The 20272-nt window shown below is 41.6% G+C and overlaps 1 protein-coding gene across 1 annotated transcript in view; it reads left to right on the top strand.

Moving 5' to 3' along the window:
- Nucleotides 1-7063: 7063 nt before the first annotated feature.
- The window catches only part of MTURN (maturin, neural progenitor differentiation regulator homolog), a 28749-nt gene continuing 15540 nt past the window's right edge, over nt 7064-20272 (top strand). The window contains exon 1 of the mRNA XM_060781837.2: nt 7064-7426. Coding sequence (XP_060637820.1) covers nt 7265-7426 — 162 coding nt within the window. The 5' untranslated portion in view covers nt 7064-7264. The remainder of the gene's footprint in view (nt 7427-20272) is intronic.

Raw genomic sequence — 20272 nt, forward strand, 5'->3', positions numbered from 1 at the left:
TATGAAATCATGGGAGTTACTGCTTAATGAGGCAGCAGCACTCTGGCAGGTAAAACAGTTAAACTACAACTCCCACAGTTGTATAGCATTCAGCAATGGTAGTTAGAGTAGTGTCAAACTGAATTAATTACTCGGTGTAGATGCACCCTTAGACTCAGAACATAGAATGATAGTTAAGAAAACCATCTATGGTCAATGAATTGTTGAAGAACAAGATGGATCCTCTCTGTTTCCCAGCCACAAAATATGCACAGATAGTGAGAATAGCTGGATCTTACCCGAAGACTAACAAAAGGAACCATATTCTTCACCTGAGAGGAACAAAGTAGCTTAGTGACCGTAATAATAAACTTTATTTATAAAGTGGATTGTGTGGCATAGAGGTCTTCCACTGCCTCACATTTGTTCTCAGCATCCCAACATATGCTGCCTGAAATAGGTGCTTCACTCCATTAATGATTATGGAGCTCCTATTTTTTTTAAAAAACAAACAGTTGTTCTTTGTGGTAGCATGACACAATTTACTTTTTGGACTACCACTTTCAGAGTTCTTCAACCAGCATGGGTAGCCAATAAAAAAAAGTACCTTATCCAAACGTTGTATTTGTCAATTAAAAATAAATAAATAAATAAATAAATAAGTTTATTTATATTCTGCCCTGTCTCCCCGAGGGGCCTCAGAGTGGTTTCACTCAGATTTGCCCCTGATAAAAAACTGAACATCAGGCTCATCTGCATGTCAAGTAGAGTAGAGGAATGGGAATACTTTTCAAGAAATTTGCATAGCTGAAAAGAAAAACAAGAAACTAATGTGCATATTTTAAAAGCAATTAATTATAACACTGTGCAATCAGTGCATTGAGAGCAATGATGAAAATATATTAAAAGAAAACCCCACCAGAGAAATAGCAATACTTTGTAAATAACTTTTATTTGCATAAGAGTGTTGAGAAGTGTAATCCCATCATGCCCCTTTCAAATAACTAAATTAATAACAATAACACACACACAACCCATCAAGGTAGTCTGTACACAGAATGTTCCAGAGCATTTTGGCATATTGAGGAACCCCTGTAAAAATTTTAAACATTTGCTGTGTCTTTTGTAGATAGTTGTCTCACTCTGCCTAAAGGTAAGGCAACCCTGGTAACAGAAAGATAGATATCCTAAAATAAAAGTGAATGGGGTAGATTTCTAAATTGTTTTGTGCATTCGAATAGTTTCAGACTTATTATGACCCTAAGACAAAACTATAATGAGGGTTTCTGAGGCTAAAGCTGGATCTACACTGCTATATAATCTAGATCAGGGGTTCTCAAACATTTTCAGCTGCGGAGCCCTATTTGAAGGGAAAGTTTCTTGTAGAGCCCCCCAAAATGTTTATATATTATTTTATATATTATATATATTGTGTGTGTGTGTGTATAAAGAATGGGCAAACTTTTTGACCAACATAAACAAAACATTATTTCAGTCCAACCTCCCTTCTGTCATGCAGTAAAAGCACAAAGCATCCCCAACAGATAGCCATCCAGCCTTTGTAATAATAATAATAATAATAATGGCAGAAGAAGAGAAACATGCACTGGCAGATTATGTGAAAGGCAGTCACGAACCAACATTGAGGGAAGTCAATAGTAGTAAATTGCTTAAAGTGCAAAAGACAAAGAGTGAATACTGTAAAAACACAATCCAGAGCAGAAGAGAAAACTGGCAAAAGAAGGCTCTCCATGGACAGTTCCTGGGAAAGATTGAGAGCCAAATTGACAAAGAAAAACATGGCTGTGGCTCACAAATGGAACTTTGAAAAAGGAGACAAAGGAGGGCCTGATTCCGGCAGACCAAGAACAAGCCATTAGAACCAATGCCATCAAAGCCAGAATAGAAAAGTTGACAACAGATCCCAAGTGTAGACTCTGCAAGGAAGCAGATGAAACAACAGATCACATCCTCAGCTGCTGCAAGAAGATCGCGCAGACAGACTACAAGCAGAGGCATAACACAGTTGCTCAGATGATTCATTGGAACTTGTGCCACAAATACCATTTGCCTGCGACAAAGAACTGGTGGGATCACAAGCCTGAAAAAGTTACAGAAAATCAACACATCAAACTACCCTGGGACTTCTGAATTTAGACTTACAGAGTTCTGGAGCACAATACTCCTGACCTCACAAGCATGTTAAAAAACAAAGGATGGATTGTTGATGTTGTCATCCCAGGTGACAGCAGGACTGAAGAGAAACAACTGGAAAAGCTGACACAAATGAGGATTTAAAGATCGAACTGCAAAGACTCTGGCACAAGCCAGTCAAGGTAGACCCAGTAGTGATCGGCACACTGGGTGCAGTGCCTAAAGGCCTTGGCCTGCATATAAAAACAATCGGCGTTGACAAAATTACCATCTGCTAGCTGCAAAAGGCCACCCTACTCAGATGTGCACGCATTATTCGCCAATACATCACACAGTCCTAGACACTTGGGAAGTGTCCAACATGTGATCCAATACAACAGCCAGCAGAGTGATCTTGTCTGCTGTGGACTCATCTTGTTGTGTTTCAAATAATAATAATAATAATAATAATAATAATAATAATAATAATAGTCTGCAGTTCATGAGACAATTGCAGAAGAATACATCTAAATTTGGCTTTAAAAAAACCAAGATGCATTCATACCAAGACCCACACCTGAGTTACTTTGAGAATAACTCATCTACATTTGGCTTTTTAAAAAACCCTGGATTTTACCTATAGCCTGAGGCTGGATCTACACTGCCAAATAATGTAGTTTGAACTTAATTATATAGTTGCATTATTTGGGTCTACACTGACCATATAGTGGAGTTCAAAGTGCATTATTTGGCAGTGCAGATCCAGCCTGAGACAGCTGTGAATGAACATATAATTTGCCTAAAAACAAAAACAAGCAAACAACCCCCCAAACAAGATGCATTCATGCCAAGACCCACAGTCTGAGTGTAATTTGATCACCTAAAATTGTCCTAGACTTGGTTAGCCTTGGCAGGATCCAAAATACTAAATGTACACTCAATTCTCCAGACCCGGCCCTGTAATTTCGTGCCATTCTATTTGGATGGAGACAGACTCATTTGACGAAATGAGGGGTCACTTAAATTCAATGCCAAAAAATATAACAAAAATAAAATAAAATGTCAAGACTGAGCAGAATGGAGGAGCTGGGTTTGGCAACCTGCCACCACCTTTTGGTTGTTTCTCCTCAGCCACAGCCACCTGCTGCAAAAGGGCCTCCTCTTTCTCCTTTGAAACCACTTCACAAGGGAAAAAGGGGAAATTCCTTCTTTTCATCTGGGGAGAGCAGGAGAGAAATATTATTTTCTTATAAGGAAATTTCCTTGGATTTCTCTTCAAATAGTGAAGATGTGTGTGTGAGAGAGAGAAAGAGAGAGAGATCCCTTCTTTCCAGGCCTGTAGCCAGGATTTCGTTTGGGGGGGGGGGGGCTGAATTTTTTTTCAGGGGGGGTTTCGGGGGGGGGCTGAGTTGAGTGAAAGAGGGTCTAGCCTAGCAAACCTTTTGTATCATTACCCCAATACCCCCATGCATATGGGATATATTGAGTAGGGTGATCAGATCTTGATATGAATAAACATAACAGTTTAAATAATGCACCAGTAAGGCCTTTTCGCGAACCACCATGAAAATTTCGGGGGGGGGGGGGGCTGAAGCCCCCCGAGCCCCCCCCCCCTCCGGCTACATGCCTGCTTCTTTCCTATTAGGAAATTTCATTGAGTTTCTCCTCATATGGTGAGGGCATGAGAGATATTTCCTTCATTTCCTCTGAAAAAATTTCCTTGAGTTTCTCCCCATATAGAGAGGGCTGGAGAGAAATTTCCTTTCTTTCCTGTAGAAATTTCCCAGATTTTCTCCTCATATAATAAGGGCAGGAGAAAGATATCCTTTATTTTCTATGAGGAAATTTCCTTACGTTTCCCCTCATATAGTGAGGATGGGAGAGAGATATCCTCCATTCCCTATGATGAAATTTCCTTGAGTTTCCCCTCATTTAGTGAGGAAGAGAAATATCCTTCTGTTCCTGCAAGGAAATTTCCTTGAATTTCCCCTCATATAGTGAGAGCAGGAGAGAGAGATATTTTCCTAAGAGGAAATTTCCTTGAGTTTCCCCTCATTTAGTGAGGAAGAGAGAATTCCCTTCTTTCCTATGAGGAAATTTCCTTGAGTTTCCCCTCATTTAGTGAAGAAGAGAGAATTCCTTTCTTTCCTGTGAGGAAATTTCCTCGACTTTCCCCTCATTTCGTGAGGAAGAGAGAATTCTTTTCTTTCCTGTGAGGAAATTTCCTTGTGTTTCCCCTCATTTAGTGAGGAAGAGAGAATCCCTTTCTTTCCTATGAGGAAATTTCCACAAGTCTCCCTGTTCCATCTTCCAGGAGCTTGGTTTGCATTGCCCCTTAGTTGCATATAATAGCATCCCTTTGCATTTTCCCCAGGGTTGCAGCAGCACCCTGAAAGTTAATTATTAACAGAGGCTGGAAGCCAGCCTGCAAACCTTTTGCAGCAATTGGTTTAAAAAGTGTCCTTTTGATCTAGAGACCACCCTTTTTCCTGGGGATGAGATCTCAATTTTGGAAAAGCCCTCCTGCTTTCTTTAGTATAGAAAAAGCCTCAGATGTGCTGGTGGCCAAGGTAGATAGCTCGGGCAAGCCATTGTGAGTACGATTGAGATTAGGATTGAGGTTACCCTCTCGCCTTTGAAACTGGCGTTGAGCTCAGATAGAGAAAGACCTGCACTTTCTAAAGGACAGCAGCTCAGTGCTGGGGCAGGGAATATCTCCGGATTTCTCTGCCATTGAGAAAGGCTCCATTACTTCATCTCCAAAACTAATCTTGAGCTTAGATAGGGGAAGACCTGCTCTTTCTGAAAGATAACAGCTCAGGGTTAGGGTGAAAGATCCCAAGATTTTTCTACCGTTGGGGATAAGTTAATTCGGTAGCTGAAGGAAAAGGGAAAGAAAGAACATCTATATGGTTTCCCAAATTGACTGTTTGCGTTTGTAACTTCATCAAGCTGTGCCAAGTCTGTCAAGGACTTTGTAAAATAAATGTTCTGTTGATGTTCAATTCTGGACTGGCCTCAGTTGCTGAGAATCTGGAGCTTCTAAGAAAGGCACCTGCGGTTTGCCCAGATAAAGAGAGAAGCACATCTTAGTTTTAACTTCATAGTGTCTGGGTGTGATGGCACACTTGCCTCATTTAGTGAGGAAGAAAGAGAATTCCTTTCTTTCCTATGAGGAAATTTCCTCGCGTTTTCCCTCATTTAGTGAGGAAGAGAGAATTCCTTTCTTTCTTATGAGGAAATTTCCTTGCATTTCCCCTCATTTAGCGAGGAAGAGGATAATTCCTTTCCTTCCTGTCAGGAAATTTCCTCATTTAGTGAGGAAGAGAGAATTCCTTTCCTTCCTGTCAGGAAATTTCCTCGAGTTTCCCTCATTTAGTGAGGAAGAGAGAATTCCTATATTTTTTATGAGGAAATTTCCTTGCATTTCCCCTCATTTAGCGAGGAAGAGAGAATCCCTTTCTTTCCTATGAGGAAATTTCCCTTTGTTCCCCTCATTTAGTGAGGAAGAGAGAATCCCTTTCTTTCCTATGAGGAAATTTCCTTGAGTTTCTCATTTAGTGAGGAAGAGAGAATCCCTTTCTTTCCTATGAGGAAATTTCCTTGAATTTCCCCTTCATTTAGTGAGGAAGCGAGAATTCCTTTCTTTCCTATAAGGAAATTTCCTTGAGTTTCCCCTCATTTAGTGAGGAAGAGAGAATCCCTTTCTGTCCTGTCAGAAAATTTCCTTGAGTTTCCCCTCATATAGTGAGGAAGAGAGAATTCCTTTCTTTCCTATGAGGAAATTTTGAGTTTCCCCTCATTTAGTGAGGAAGAGAGAATTCCTTTCCTTCCTGTCAGGAAATTTCCTTGAGTTTCCCCTCATTTCCTATGAGGAAATTTCCTTGAGTTTTCCCTCATTTAGTGAGGAAGAGAGAATTCCTTTCTTTCCTATGAGGAAATTTCCTTGAGTTTCCCCTCATTTAGTGAGAAAGAGAGAATTCCTTTCCTTCCTGTCAGGAAATTTCCTTGAGTTTCCCCTCATTTCCTATGATGAAATTTCCTCGAGTTTCCCCTCATTTAGTGAGGAAGAACAAATTCCTTTCTTTCTTATGAGGAAATTTCCTCGCGTCTCCGCTCATTTAGTGAGGAAGAGAGAATTCATTTCCTTCCTGTCAGGAAATTTCCTTGAGTTTCCCCTCATTTCCTATGAGGAGATTTCCTTGAGTTTTCCCTCATTTAGTGAGGAAGAGAGAATTCATTTCTTTCCTGTGAGGAAATTTCCTTGCATTTGCCCTCATTTAGTGAGGAAGTGAGAATTCCTTTCCTTCCTGTCAGGAAATTTCCTTGAGTTTCCCCTCATATAGTGTGGAGGGGAGAGAGATTTCCTTCGTTTCCTGAGGAAATTTCCTCCAGCTTCCCCTCATATAATGAGGATGGGAGAGATATTCTTTCTTTACTGTGAGGAAATTTCCTTGAATTTCCCCTTATGTAGTGAGGTGGGGAGATTCATTTTTCCTATGAGGAAATCCCTTTCTTTCCTATGAGGAAATTTCCTTGAGTTTCCCCTCATCCAACGAGGGCGGGAAAGGGACTTCCCCCTGTTCTTCTGAGGGTGAATGATGGGAGAAGCGGGCCCTTTGGCAGCAGGTGGCGGAGGCACACGGGTTGGAGGGTGGTGGGGAATCTGAGGGAGAACTGAAGCTGGGTTTGATGGGATATGCTCGGTTTTTTCCGGAGGCCGAGTGGGTGGATCTCCTGGAATCCAGAAGGATCCGGCCCAATCCAGCCATCCCCGTCCGCCGAGGAGTGACCCTCTTTGCCTCAGCGAGATTCGAGGGGAGGGGAGGGGGACTGGAGGAGGAGGAGGAGGGAGCGAAGGCGAGGCCGGCCTGCTTCCAAACACGGCATGTAAACAATACAGCGCAGGGGAGGCGAGGCAGGCGAGGAGGCCTAGGTCCCAGGGCCAGAGCGGGAGACTGAGGGAGGGAGAGGCACGGCCCCCATTAACCCCTTCCTCTTCCAGGGAAGGAGGCAAGGAAGGGAGGGCCGCCTCGAAGGGAAGGGAGACAGTCACGCAGGCGGAGGAGGAGGGAGGGAGAGGGAGAGGGAGAGGGAGAGGGAGAGGGAGGAGGAGGCGGCGGCTAAAAGGCGGCCGCCGGGGCGAGCGAGGATGGATTTCCAGCAGCTGGCGGACGTTGCGGAGAAATGGTGCTCGGGCAACCCCTTCGAGCTCATCGCCACCGAGGAGACGGAGCGGAGGATGGACTTCTACGCCGACCCGGGCGTCTCCTTCTACGTCCTCTGCCCGGACAACGGCTGCGGGGAGAATTTCGTGAGTCCAATGGGACTGGGGCTGGGAATGGGGGCCCATTGTGGCCGCAGCAAAGGGAGGGATGCCTCCCCCCCCCCCGTGCCTCCTCTCCATCCCTCGCTTGGTCTTTTTTGGGGAGCTTCTATGGCGACCCATAGGGCTTGGATGGACCCCCACCATTTCCTTTCACCTTCCCCATCCCTTCCGCTTCATCATCGTCATATTTATTTACCACCTTTTCCTTCTCAAAGAGACTCCAAGCCCCCATCTCCACTGCCACAATGCAGCTGAACTGCATTGACCTGCATTGTATCACTCTACGCCAGGCATGCGCCAACTTGGGCCCTCCAGGTGTTTTGGACTACAACTCCCACCATTCCTAGCAGCCTCAGGGCCTTCCAGGCGCTTTGGAATCCAACTCCCATCATTCCTAACAGCCCCAGAACCCTCCAGGTGTTTTGGCGTCCAACTCACACAATTCCTAACAGCCTCAGGGCCCTCCAGGTGTTTTGGACCCCAACTCCCACCCTTCCGAACAGCCTCAGGGCCCTCCAGGTGTTTTGGAGTTCAACTCCCACCATTCCTAACATCCTCAGGGCCCTCCAGATGTTTTGGACTTCAACTCCCACCATTCCTAACAGCCCCAGAGCTCTCCAGGTGTTTTGGAGTCCAACTTCCACCATTCCTAGCAACCTCAGGGCCCTCCGGGTGTTTTGGAGTCCAACTCCCACCATTCCTAACATCCTCAGGGCCCTCCAGGTGTTTTGGACTTCAACTCCCACCATTCCTAACAGCCCCAGAGCCCTCCAGGTGTTTTGGAATCCAACTCCCACCATTCCTAGCAACCTCAGGGCCCTCCAGATGTTTTGGACTCCCAACTCCCACCATTCTTAACAGTCTCAGTATCCTCCAGAAATTTTGGACTCCAACCCCCACCATTTCTAACAGCCCCAGGGCCCTCAGTGTGTTTTGGACTCCCGCCATCCCTAACAGCCTCAGGGCCCTCCAGGTGTTTGGACTTTAGCTCCCACCATTCCTAACAGCCTCAGGCCCTTTCCTTTTCCCCTCAGCTGCTTAAATGGCTGAGGGGGGAAAGGAAGGGGCCTAAGACTGTTAAGAATAGTGGAAGTTGGAGTCCAAAACACCTGGAGGGCCCAAGCTGACCCATGCCTGGTCTATGCTAACATTGCGGCCTGGAATGCCAGCTTAAACACTAACCTTTTGCCACAGAATGAGTGATTTTATTCTCCGTATCGCTTCCCCCACCTTTCCTTAATTTGCCTCTTGTTTACTTGCTAACTATCTGCCTTCAGGAGCATCCTTTCCTTGGGTAAGTTCTCCCTCACCCTTTAAAGAGCCTCACTCTGCTTTAGTGACAGAGGAAAAGAGGGTAAAAGGAAGGTGATACGGTCAAATGCATGTACTTAGTGTTATGTTTGGAGCCCCCCCCCCTTTCCGGTGGTGCAGCGGGGCAAACCATGGAACTGCAGAACTTGCTGACAAGCCGGTTAGGTTGACAGTTTGAATCCAGGGAGTGGGTTGAGCTCCTGTTGTTGGCCCCAGTTTCTGCCAACCTAGCATTTCGAAAACATGCAAATGTGAATAGATCAATAGGTACTGCTTCAGCGGGAAGCTAATGGTGTTCGATGCAGTTGTGCCAGACACATGACCTTGGAGTTGTCTATGGGCAATGCTGGTTCTTCGGCTTAGAAATGGAGATGAGCACCACCCCCCAGAGTCAGACATGACTAGACTTAATGTCAAGGGGAAACCTTTACCTTTACTTAGTGCCATGTTTGTGTTCCTTGCATTCCTCACTGTCTGAGGTGGCATTTTATCAGTTTTTTGCTTCAGTGAGGGATCCCCCCCCCCCATTTCGCCTTCCCCCAATTCTCTTAATTTGCACCCAAACAAAACAACTTGTTTATTTGCTAAGTGCCTGCACAGAGGAGCACCCTTCCCTCTGATCAACCCTCATCTCATCTCCAGACTTTGTCTGAGCTTGTCTGGGACTTGCCAAGGACCAAGGAAGCATCTCTGGGCTCACGCAAAGTGTCGCAGCCTCACCTAAGAAGCATGGATCTTTGGGAATAAGTGCCAAAGGCTTTCTTGTAGAAAGTGACAAAGTGACGGCTCTAATTTTAGACTAGGATTAATGTCATCTAGAGGCAGAGCAGATCCCACAACCGATGACCTGCTGGGCCAAATACAGCTGTTGGAGGCCCACTGAGTATGCAAAGGAGCAAAGCTGGCATTTGGGGGGCCACCTGGTGCACTGCATTCGGCTTGACGGCTGATGTATTGTCCAGGCCTGCTGCTGGGGAGCATAATGGAGGCTCCTAAACTGAATGAAACTGTAGGCTGCCTTATTTTGAAAATGTTGAGCAGGAGGCTGTCCTTCCCATTCGCACACCCAGAGGAAACAAAAGACATGCTTTTCTTTTTCTTTTTTTTCTTTTTTCTTTTTGCATGGTTCCCAAAAGCTGGTTCCCAATACATGTTGTTGCTTTGTATTTGTGCAGGGAGGGAGCGGTGGAGAAGGTTAACTCTCTCAGTCATGGCACTCAGCAAGTTTAAGGACAACAAAACTGGAGCACTGATTTTGCAGAGAGGGAGCAGACTGACGTTTTTATTATGACACAGAAAATCCACATCCTAATATTATTGCTGGGCATAATCATTTCCAAATAATCTCCAAAACTGCAAAATGGAGTCTACTTCCTGGTCTTGCTGCTTGGAAGGCCAACCTGAATTAAAAATGCCAGCGAAAGGAGCAAATGTAATAATGATGATGAAGAAGGTGGTCATAGTATGAGAATCTGTTTATCTCTGCAAAAGCAGGTACCAAGTAGTGTGCGTGTGTGATTTCCTTCCTACAGCAGTGAGTTTTGCTAATGGCTTATTATGCATCCTGAGGTGGACTGAAAGCACGTCGCTCACTCACTCTTCTGAGGTTAAGGTGAAATTTTACAACTGTCCCAGGAAACGGAGAATGGAATAAAATGGAGTCAGGATGATCAAATCTTTCTCTACTTCAGAAGCTTCCTCCTCGTATACCATTTACATTTCTCAGGTTTGATTGGCAGAAAACACAATGCATCTTATAAAGGTTACTCTCAGTGACCTAAAGGCTTCGTGTTTCTGCCCGTTGCTTCTTGGTTACATCATAATCCAAGCAGGTGGTGGCTTCATATGCTTTCCCTAACAGCTGGCACCTAGTACTGCCAGTACTTTCTGGACTGCTAGATTAGCAGCCTTCTCTCATAAGTAAATATAATAACAACAAAAACCAGTGTTTGCTTTGTCAAATTAAACTGACCCACCCAAAATTTGAATGTAGGTTTTAAAAGCTGGACTACTATTGACCTGCTGTAGAAATATGAACCCAGACCAAGGGCCCTCCTTATGATATTCATAAAAGTTAAGTCTCCTCCATTCCCTTTGACATTTTAGTGACAGCCAAGAAGAAATGAACAATCAAATAGTTTAGCCTAAAACAAGGATGCGGCTCTCCAGGTTTTGTAGTTTTGGTCTCAGCAGTATTAGCTAGTATAAACAATGGTGAGGAATGCTGGGAGTGGTAGTCCAGCACATGCTGGAGGACTGCATTTTGCACATTCCGGCCTACAATTTCTGCCTTGAACTGCTATTATCCCACTAGCTTGAGGTGAATCACTTCATTGTCATTAACAAAGTACATTTTCATGTGACACCTGAGTTTTTGGCGAAAATGAGCATGAATAATCACATTCCAGGAGCATTAGGATGCCTGGATTCCCAGCTTATGCAAAAGTGACCAGCCTATAAGCAGCAAGGTACAGTGCTGATACAATAAAACGTTCCCCATTTTGTGCATTTCTATGTATATGTGAGCTTCATTAATACACACAGACCACCTTTCCTTCAAAGAGCTCCAAACACTGTGCATGACTCCTTTGTTCAGTTTTATACTTGCATCAGCCCTGTCATATTGCCCAAGGCCAACCAGTGAATTACAGAATCTCTTCCCAGCTCTAGTCTAACAGTCTGGTTACTACAGTACATCTCTTTCAGTATATAGTATGACCCTTGTACCTGCAAGACCAGTACCTGTGGTTTCACCTACCCATTCAATAAAACATGTCCTTTCTAGGAATTTTCTAGGTTCTCTAGAATGACTTTATGGTAACCAGGCAGTTGCTGCTAATTTCTATAGGGTTTGGTAATATTCCCAGATTCCTGCTTCACCAGTAAGTTCAGAAATGTATCCCCGCAGATATGTTATCTCAAGGCATTTCTAGCCCCTTCTGCATGATACAATGCACAACTTCCACCAGAAGTTGACCATGGAATTGGCTGGAGGACGTCAACATGCCTAGCAAAGTGTTCTCTTGGGTAAAAAAAAGTTAGCAGGTCTATATCTGTGGTGTTCCCACTCTTGCAAGGGTTCTGTGTCTCTAACCCTTGCAAAAGTGGAAACTAGCTATACCAGTCATTGTCACTGAGGTATCTCTCAGAAATTGGGGACTGCTGTATATTGCCCAGCATACTTAAGCAAGAACACCTGGAGAGGACCAATAAAAAAGAGATTAGATGGGATATAGTACAGGAGCAAGGAACCTGTGACTTACCAGAAATGAACTGTCGCTCCTCTTAGTCTTGACTATAGGGTCTGCTGCCCAAAGTTGATGTGTTTTTGAGTTCAGCAACACCCGGAAAACCACAAGTTGCCCATTTCTGCTATAATGGAGTAGGCAAAATGCAGATTTCCAGATATTTCTGGACTGTTTAACATTGCTGGCAAGGGCTTCTACGGGATAGGCCTCTAAAGTTCACTGTATGATCTTTCGAGAGGGGCTGTTTGCTATCCGTTTTTACCTCACTGGGCTATTGTGTGAGAAACAAGCATAATTGAAATAAGCTTTAAAACAATGGAAGATTCCTCTCACATCTTGCTCTTTGCTTTTTAGTTTAATTTGAAGCCTTGTCAATTATCCTAGCCTAGTTTTTAGACCTCTATGGAATCCCTAAAGGTATATGACTTATATATGGAATTAGGATTTACATTTAAAAATTCCTAGGACAGTATTTTCAATAACACCACAGTTTTTGCAGGGCATTGGTGCAGGACAGTAAAAATGTTGCTACATCAGTAATGGTGTCATACTGGAACTATCTAGTGAGTAATATGTTGTGAAGTTCACCCAAAAACTTTGAGCCATTGGGCCTAGTAAACTTTTATTGATGTCGAATAGAACCAAGATCTATCTCTTAAGGTAGTGATTCCCAAACTCTGTTCCTCTAGGTATTTTTGAATTTAGCTCCTAGTAGCCTCTGCCACAAGAGTCAAAGATTCTGGGAATTGAAGTCCCAAATACCTGGAGGAATAGAGTTTGCGACTCACTGCCTTAGAGGATACTTTTCCTATCAAACTTCCTTGTTTTCCTTGCAAAGGGATGGATTTCACCCCTCCCCAGGCCTACTGGCTTCCACTCTTGGCTTCCTGCGCTAAGGCAATTGTGTATTGTCTTTGCTTTCAGAGTTGGAATTTGGAAAAGTGATTTTTTTGGAAGTATAACTTCCAGAATTCCCCAACAAACATGACCAAATCTATACTGGCTGGTTGATTGTGGAGTATTTTCCAGAGTGTTTTTTTTTTTTTGGTAGTTGTGATACTACATACTGTTTCTTTTATTCTTGGGACACATACTTCCAGAACCTTTCAATGTTCTGGTCAGAATGGAGAAAAGTCAGCTTTGCCCACTGCTTTTTTTGGCAACAGGACTGAAAATGAAAACAAAAACACCCAACTGAGACATTTTTTCCCCTGGCTGACTTAGGAAGCTGACGTTCAGCTGTAGGCTCCCATTTGATTATATTAATATAAGGGCTGCTTCATGGATTTCTTGTGAAAGACCTAGATTTGAAGGCCTGTGCTTCACTGCTTCCTTTTAAAAACACACTAAAGTCAAACAAAGCTATCTTGCTTCTCTAGAGCTTTGTATGTTTTGTGTTAATCCTGTGAATGATTCTGTGAGTGTTCAAAATGCTGCTTTTATTACAAGCACCTGCTTAAATATTTCATCCATATTGCAACTTAGGCCAGATTCAAACCTGGGAATCATCATCATATAGGTGACTTCTCATTCACTAGCCACATACAGAGATTTTGGTAATACTTTTAGAGTGTGAAAAGTTACCTTTTTTCAACAATAACTCCAAAATCACTATGGCGTTGTAGTCTAAAATGACTTTTTGTATAGCTCTGGATATGTCTTTCTTGATATAAAATATGTACAGAGTGGTGCTACTTCATTCACACACATCCTTGTTAAATATCCTTCCCCAAATTTTCTTAAAGCGAAAGTAATCCTTTCTACATCTACAAAGGACACATTTGAGCATAGGAAGAGTGCCTTCCCTTTCATATTGCAAAACTCACATAGCAAATCAGTTGCCTGTGAAATTCCTACCTCTAGCTATCAAAGCTCTAACTGGTCAGAAAGTGTAACTTTTAGAAAGGACTTGGCTTAAACACTTTTACCTTCATTACTTCAAGGTATGAAACGGTGGGGGGGGGGGGATTATAGAAAACGTTTGGACAAACGAGTCTCCAAAGCAGTGTTAGTAATGCCTACTAAACGAACTTCTAGAGTAGAAGAACAAAAGTGGTGGGAAACTCTGCTTTTCTTCTCTGCAGCTGATATTTATGGAGTAGTAAATAGTATTTCCCATGCCTGGCAATGAAGGGAAGAATAGCTACACTGGGGCAGATGGAAACGAGAAAGAAGGAAACAGACATATCTAGTGCTAATTAATTTAACCGATGCATTTTTTTTCTTATCACCTTGTTACCCTTTGCAAACTTGTTTGATTATTGCATTCTTTTCCTGCTTAGACTGTATTCTAAGGGCATGTGATACAGCCTTGTTCTTGATTCTTAATAGTTTTACCTCTGATTGCTATCTAGAGTAGAAAGTGTCATATACTCTATAGGCTTTCTCCCTTATAGCTTGAGCAGAAATCCCACTGAAACATGTGTTACTGAGGAAGTCTAGAGCTATTAGCAAACATTGAAAAATGTTTTGTTTGCTGTTATCTGGAAAGTCTCTGGTGTTTCTGAGCTGTTATCCCATAGATGGGAATTGTGTTTAGAGGCAGTGCCAGATGCTGTGAAAGCTAAACCTAGCTCATGTTTGATGTGATGGCTGATTCACCCAAGCAAAATATACCTTGATGTTCCACTCACTGAACGATGAAGAAGCATATCTGAACTTTTATTAGAATCACCAGTCCATAGAGAAATTGGCAGGCATTTTAGGCGCTTGTTGTCTAGTTATGAGATTATGTTTTGCTTGGCCTTTGCCAAAGGCTATCTTCTGCCAGATCTTGTTTGTACAAGATAATAATTCAGTGGTTAGAAATAAGTCAGGTATATATTACAACCTTTATAAAATGATAATAATTGTGATAATGATTTTGGGGTTTTTTGTTTTGTTTTTAAAAATAGTTATGTTTTGTAGATAGGGTGATTTCTTGTAAGGGATAAAACAACCTTAGGCTCTCGAGATGCATTGCACTACAATTCCCAAATAAAATAAATGAACAGCAGAGGAAAATCAAAACCAAAAACACGTAAGGAGTACATAACTGCACAACATATATAAAATGAATCATGTGGAATGCAAAACCATAATAATCCTAACAAATCTATTTACATATGTGTTGTATACCAGTCGTAAGATAAACCAGTGCAAATCAAAGAACTGTTAGATGGACATGGAATGAGTTTATCAACATGAACATATATCACACTGATAAAATTACCAATAACTAGATACTTTTTGTGTGTTTTGCTCATTGAATGTTAAATATAGTAGATTATAAATAACCAAATAGCAGAAAATGCAAAATGCAAGTAAAACATTGGCAGTGAACAACAGAACATTGTATGTACAAAACTAGCAGGCAGCCACAGGAATTCTAGATAATATCCATTCCTGACCTATCTTCCTCAATAAATGCTAAACCTCTTGTTGAACTGCCAAAATACACAAATATAATTGAATAAGGAAGATACAAATAAGAACTGGAGTGCATCAGATTGGAAAACACTAGTCAAAACATTCACAACAATTTAATTTCAAACCCACTGAAAATCTACTTGTGTAAATGTGAGCTGGACTTTTAAAATGTCATGTTTTAAAGATCTGTGCCTTCAGGATCTGAGTCAATGGGTGTATTTACTTTGTGGAACTAATGCAGTTTGACAAGACTTTAACTGTCATGGCTCAATGTTATCAAATCATGGGAGTTATAGTTTGGGGAGGCACCAGCACTTTTTGACAGAGAAAGTTAAAGGCCTTGTAAAACTACCACTCCCATGATTCTATACCATTGAGCAATGACAGTTAAATTAGTGTTAAACTGCATTAATTCTATAAAATGGATGCACCCAATGTCACTTTGGAATGGTTAAATAAATGTCAATGCAAAGTTCTTATGAGCTTCACTTACTCACTGAGAAATCTGAAAAAAATCTCTGGAGTCAAACTGTTTTGAAGTGATAACTGACATGCAATAATGATATTTTTGTGACTTGCAAAGGTCATTGACAATGGTGGGGGTGGAGGAAAGATTTTAAGTGTCTCCTAACTCGTTTACTGCTTGATACCTCAATCTTAAACATACTATTTGGAACTAAATCTCATTGAAAAGGATGGAAACACAAATGTCTAGACTTGCAGCCAGAAAGTAGCATTTGTTTCTGTTATTTATTGGCACCATATGTACAAATAAAGTGACCCGTTTTGCTGAATGACAATGTTTATCAGAACTCAGAAACTTTGTTTTTTGGATTACAGAATCTCTTTAGCTGGCGTCACTAGTTGGGTGGGAGATTCTGGGAGTTATCCAAAAACACATTTTTGAGCTCTGATCCTTTTGTAACCCAAACATCTCCATCTATATAGGTAAGAAGTATCAGCAGGCTTTGTTGGCCATCATCGCACTGTTGCTGGGAAGAGTTTGAAGCTGCAGGCTGTCCCAACTGGCTTCGTGCATAGAGGCCCACTTGGCCCTAGTTGCTAGCTAACACATCTGGAGGTGGCAGTCTTTCCTTTATAGTTAACAAGAGGCCTAGAAAAGACAGCAATTCGAGCAGCAGCATTGAATGTTCCAGGGTAACAGCTTCTCAGGGTTTTTTATCAGACAATATGCTCTTAATTTTAGGCTCTTGTCATGTTTGTTGGAAATTTGCTCAACTTGTAAGTTGTCTTGGAGAGAAATTGTCTTTTAAAACAATATATAATATTGTATGGACTTTTAGGAAATTGCCTGCTCAGTTTTGGCTGCATTCACACTCTTTTTTGAATTCCTTTTCTCCCAACATACCAATCACTGGATTTTCAAACCATTAGTCTATAGGCCAGAAAAAGGAAAGATGTAGAACATGGGCAAGCTTTTCTCTTCTTGAATGTGACCTTTGGTGTCTCCTATTTCTTTCTGGATTACACCAAGAGGGAAAAAAAACCCACTGAAATCTACTTAAGGAACCATGGAGCATTTTACTGTTCAAGAATAACATAAAAAAACAAAAACAAATTGTTAACAAGTAGTCCATATTTTACTTCTCTATCTCCTATACTCAGATAGAAAAGGTTATTTTTTATTTTTAAATTTTTAATGTTTGGTTATATATTGTTTGTTTTACAGCAGACACATAATATTCAATAATACATAATACAGTCAGTCTACCACATAGTAATTTAGCATCTACTGTTATTTTTATGCTTATACATAATTTCTATCCCTGACAGGGTTCTTGATTCGCCATCTTAAATCTTAAACATGAACATTCTATCCAGTTCTTCTAATAGTGCATTTTTATCATATCTTTTCAGTTCAGTTTCTCTTTCCTCCTTTTAATTTGCCCCTTTGTCTCCAGTTTACTTGAATAGCTGTAAACCAACGTCAGAGTGCAAAAGAAATTGGGGCAAAGAAGATGAGGAGACACAATCTTCTCTGTAACCTCAGGCAAAAGCAAGCTGCTGTAACCTCTTCCAGCTTGTCTGTTCTTCTTCGTTACTAACATTTGCTGTCTTGAATGTAGTCTGATGTTATTTGGTAATATGTCCCAATTTCATCTGAAATCTTGGAGGATATAGTGGATCCTGAAGGTACTTAGAGAGGCTGCACTTAGTATAATATTTCCTAGCCAGTGTTCTTCAGTGTATGGTGGATTGGGCACTGCTATGTGGGCCTTCTTTTTTAATGAGCAATTTCCACACCCTTTTTTAGTGGGTGGACATTGCTGTTATCATTTTGATGTTTTAAAAATAGTGGAACAACAAGCCACTAATTTATAATTTGGTAATAACCCTGAGAATTGAAGGCTGTGTTACTAGTCATTCCTATTTTTTCTCTAAGTACCTAGAGGCAGCATATATGACGTTTATTTTATGTGATAACATCCTGACTCAAAGAAAATCGACCAGTGAGCTTCACACAGTCCTGATCTGTGTGAGATTATCTCCCAGCAGTACACTTTTTCATCACTGAATCTGCAGTGTTTATCAGCATTCTGCTCCGGAGAGCTTGTCCTCAAATAGTTGGAATGTTTCGGAACATTCCCATGACATCAAAAGACTCAGCCAGTGTATGTATACAGACACTGAACTGAAAAGCAGACTGCAGTGGCTAGCCACGTACGTGTAAGATCATCATTACTGTAGCCAGTGGCAACCTCAAATTAACTCAGGATGATGACAATAGCAATTCATATGACGCATGAAATCACATTAGGTTATACAAGAAGCTGGCAGATATAAATGAGTGGAACAGTATTCATTATTTTGTGATGTTGATAAAACATATAATTTACTTTCTCAGTTTAAGCCTGGATACATGTGTACCTGTTCTGAAACTGATTTTTATTACATGTACTATATTTTTCTGGCAGGTGATTTTTTTATGAATTGTGAATGAATTAAATGTAAAATTCTTAGGAAAAAATGAGAGGAGATCAGAACCAGTTGAGCTACCAGGGAACTGTTCTGGCCTTGCTATTAGAAAAGCTTTTCTACAAAATGTGGCCCCACAACTTTTATTATTTCAAACCTATTGTGGGTCAGTGGAAGTGAAACACTGCTATATATTGATGTCTTGCTGTAAAATAAAAGGAAAGTAGCATATATGGTCCTTTAACATTGTCCTCACAACGGCTCTGGTTGGTAGGTCAGGCTAAGTACAATTGGATCTAAATAAACTAATTGAACCTTAGTTTTCTAGTCTTTTCCACACAGAATCTGCCACATTGGCATCCTCCACTTGGAGTAGACTACAGTAGTCATCATCCTAGACAGATTGCTGGGTGGTGATATAAACTGTAGTCTAGCATTTCTGTAAGGTGCCAAGTTGGAGGTCTACTCAACACCTATATGGCTCTGATAGCCTTGAAATCCTAAATGGTATGTGCTATAGAGTATATTTGAAAGAAAGGAACTGGCAAAACTTCTGTCTTTGCATAAGAAAATCCTATGATAATCACTGGATGGCAATACATTGATAGGCAACCTGAACATGTGGGTGCACACATTCTTAAAATGGACAAAACTGATGATGCACAAGTTGGTTCTCCTCTTTTCCTTTATTTATATGGCTGTAAATACAGTTAAAACCCCTTGCACATTATTCCTGGAGATAAATGAGCCAGGGATATGCTCTGTGGGATATGTTCTGAGAAGCAGAAAATACTTTAGGCTGTAGCTAGAGCTGCCAGATTCAGGATTAGACAGGATTGTTATAGCTTCCGAATTTGTACAGAAGAGAAGGAATATATCTGGTAGAGCTGCTATTGAGGCCCTCCATTAGCACTTTGTACAACAACATCTCAGCGGGTAAAGCTCTGGCCCTAACTTGCAGCAAAAGGTCTGTAATATCAATCAAACAAATTGCATCCAGATTTACACTAAAATTATACTAATACATGAACGCTAAGATTAGTTCATTGAAATCAATAGGATTAATCAAATTGCTATTCATGGGACCTGAAGACTTGATTCAATCCATAATTTTGGATCTGGCAGCACCATAAGGACGGTAATAGCACTAGGCATCTAATATAAGACTTACTGTGTATTTCTCTTAAATCTAGCAGCTTTCCCCTGTGTTGGACAAGTAGCCTAACTTGCGGTCCTGCTTTACAGAGAAGAGTCTTCTGTTTGAAGGGCTGCAAATGCAAATCTTTGAAAACAGTCTCTGACTTAAGGGCTACACTTATGCTATGCAACACACTGGGCAAAGACACACACACACCTCTCCATCACACTGTGGTGGTAGAGAGTAGCAGTTTTCCAAGAGAAACAGCAGCAGATGGCAGCCAAACTCAGCAGAGGAGGAGTGAGATGGCATGGCTCAGAGGCCAGTCTTTTTGTGTGAGGCCCGAGGAAGAACACAGCAACACAATATGTCTTATATTAGGTGCCTAATGCAATTACTATCCTTATGATGCTGACATTCTGTGAGGTGGTCAGTATTTGTTTTCAAGAAACTCATACATCACCTTCAAGTTTCTCCTTATTTAATCCAGTCCCCTCATTCATTTTGAGCAAGCATAATGCGTGCGCGCGCACATACACACACCATCTTCATGTTTGTTGAGATGCTCAAAGCCTTTCATGCTTCAGAACATAGCACTGCAATCATGCTTCAAGTGGCATTGCTGCATCCTATGAATTCTGGCATTTGTGGTTCGAAGAAGTACTAGGAACTCTCTGGCTAAGAATTCTGAAAAGCTTTTTCTTAAATTGCAAATCTCAGGATTCCACTGGGTGTTGCTATGACAGTTAAAGTGGAATCATAGCAGTGTACATATGTAATGTGAAAGGG

The sequence above is a fragment of the Anolis sagrei genome, chromosome 6, assembly GCF_037176765.1.
Source record: "Anolis sagrei isolate rAnoSag1 chromosome 6, rAnoSag1.mat, whole genome shotgun sequence".
NCBI classification, from domain to species: Eukaryota; Metazoa; Chordata; class Lepidosauria; order Squamata; family Dactyloidae; genus Anolis; species Anolis sagrei.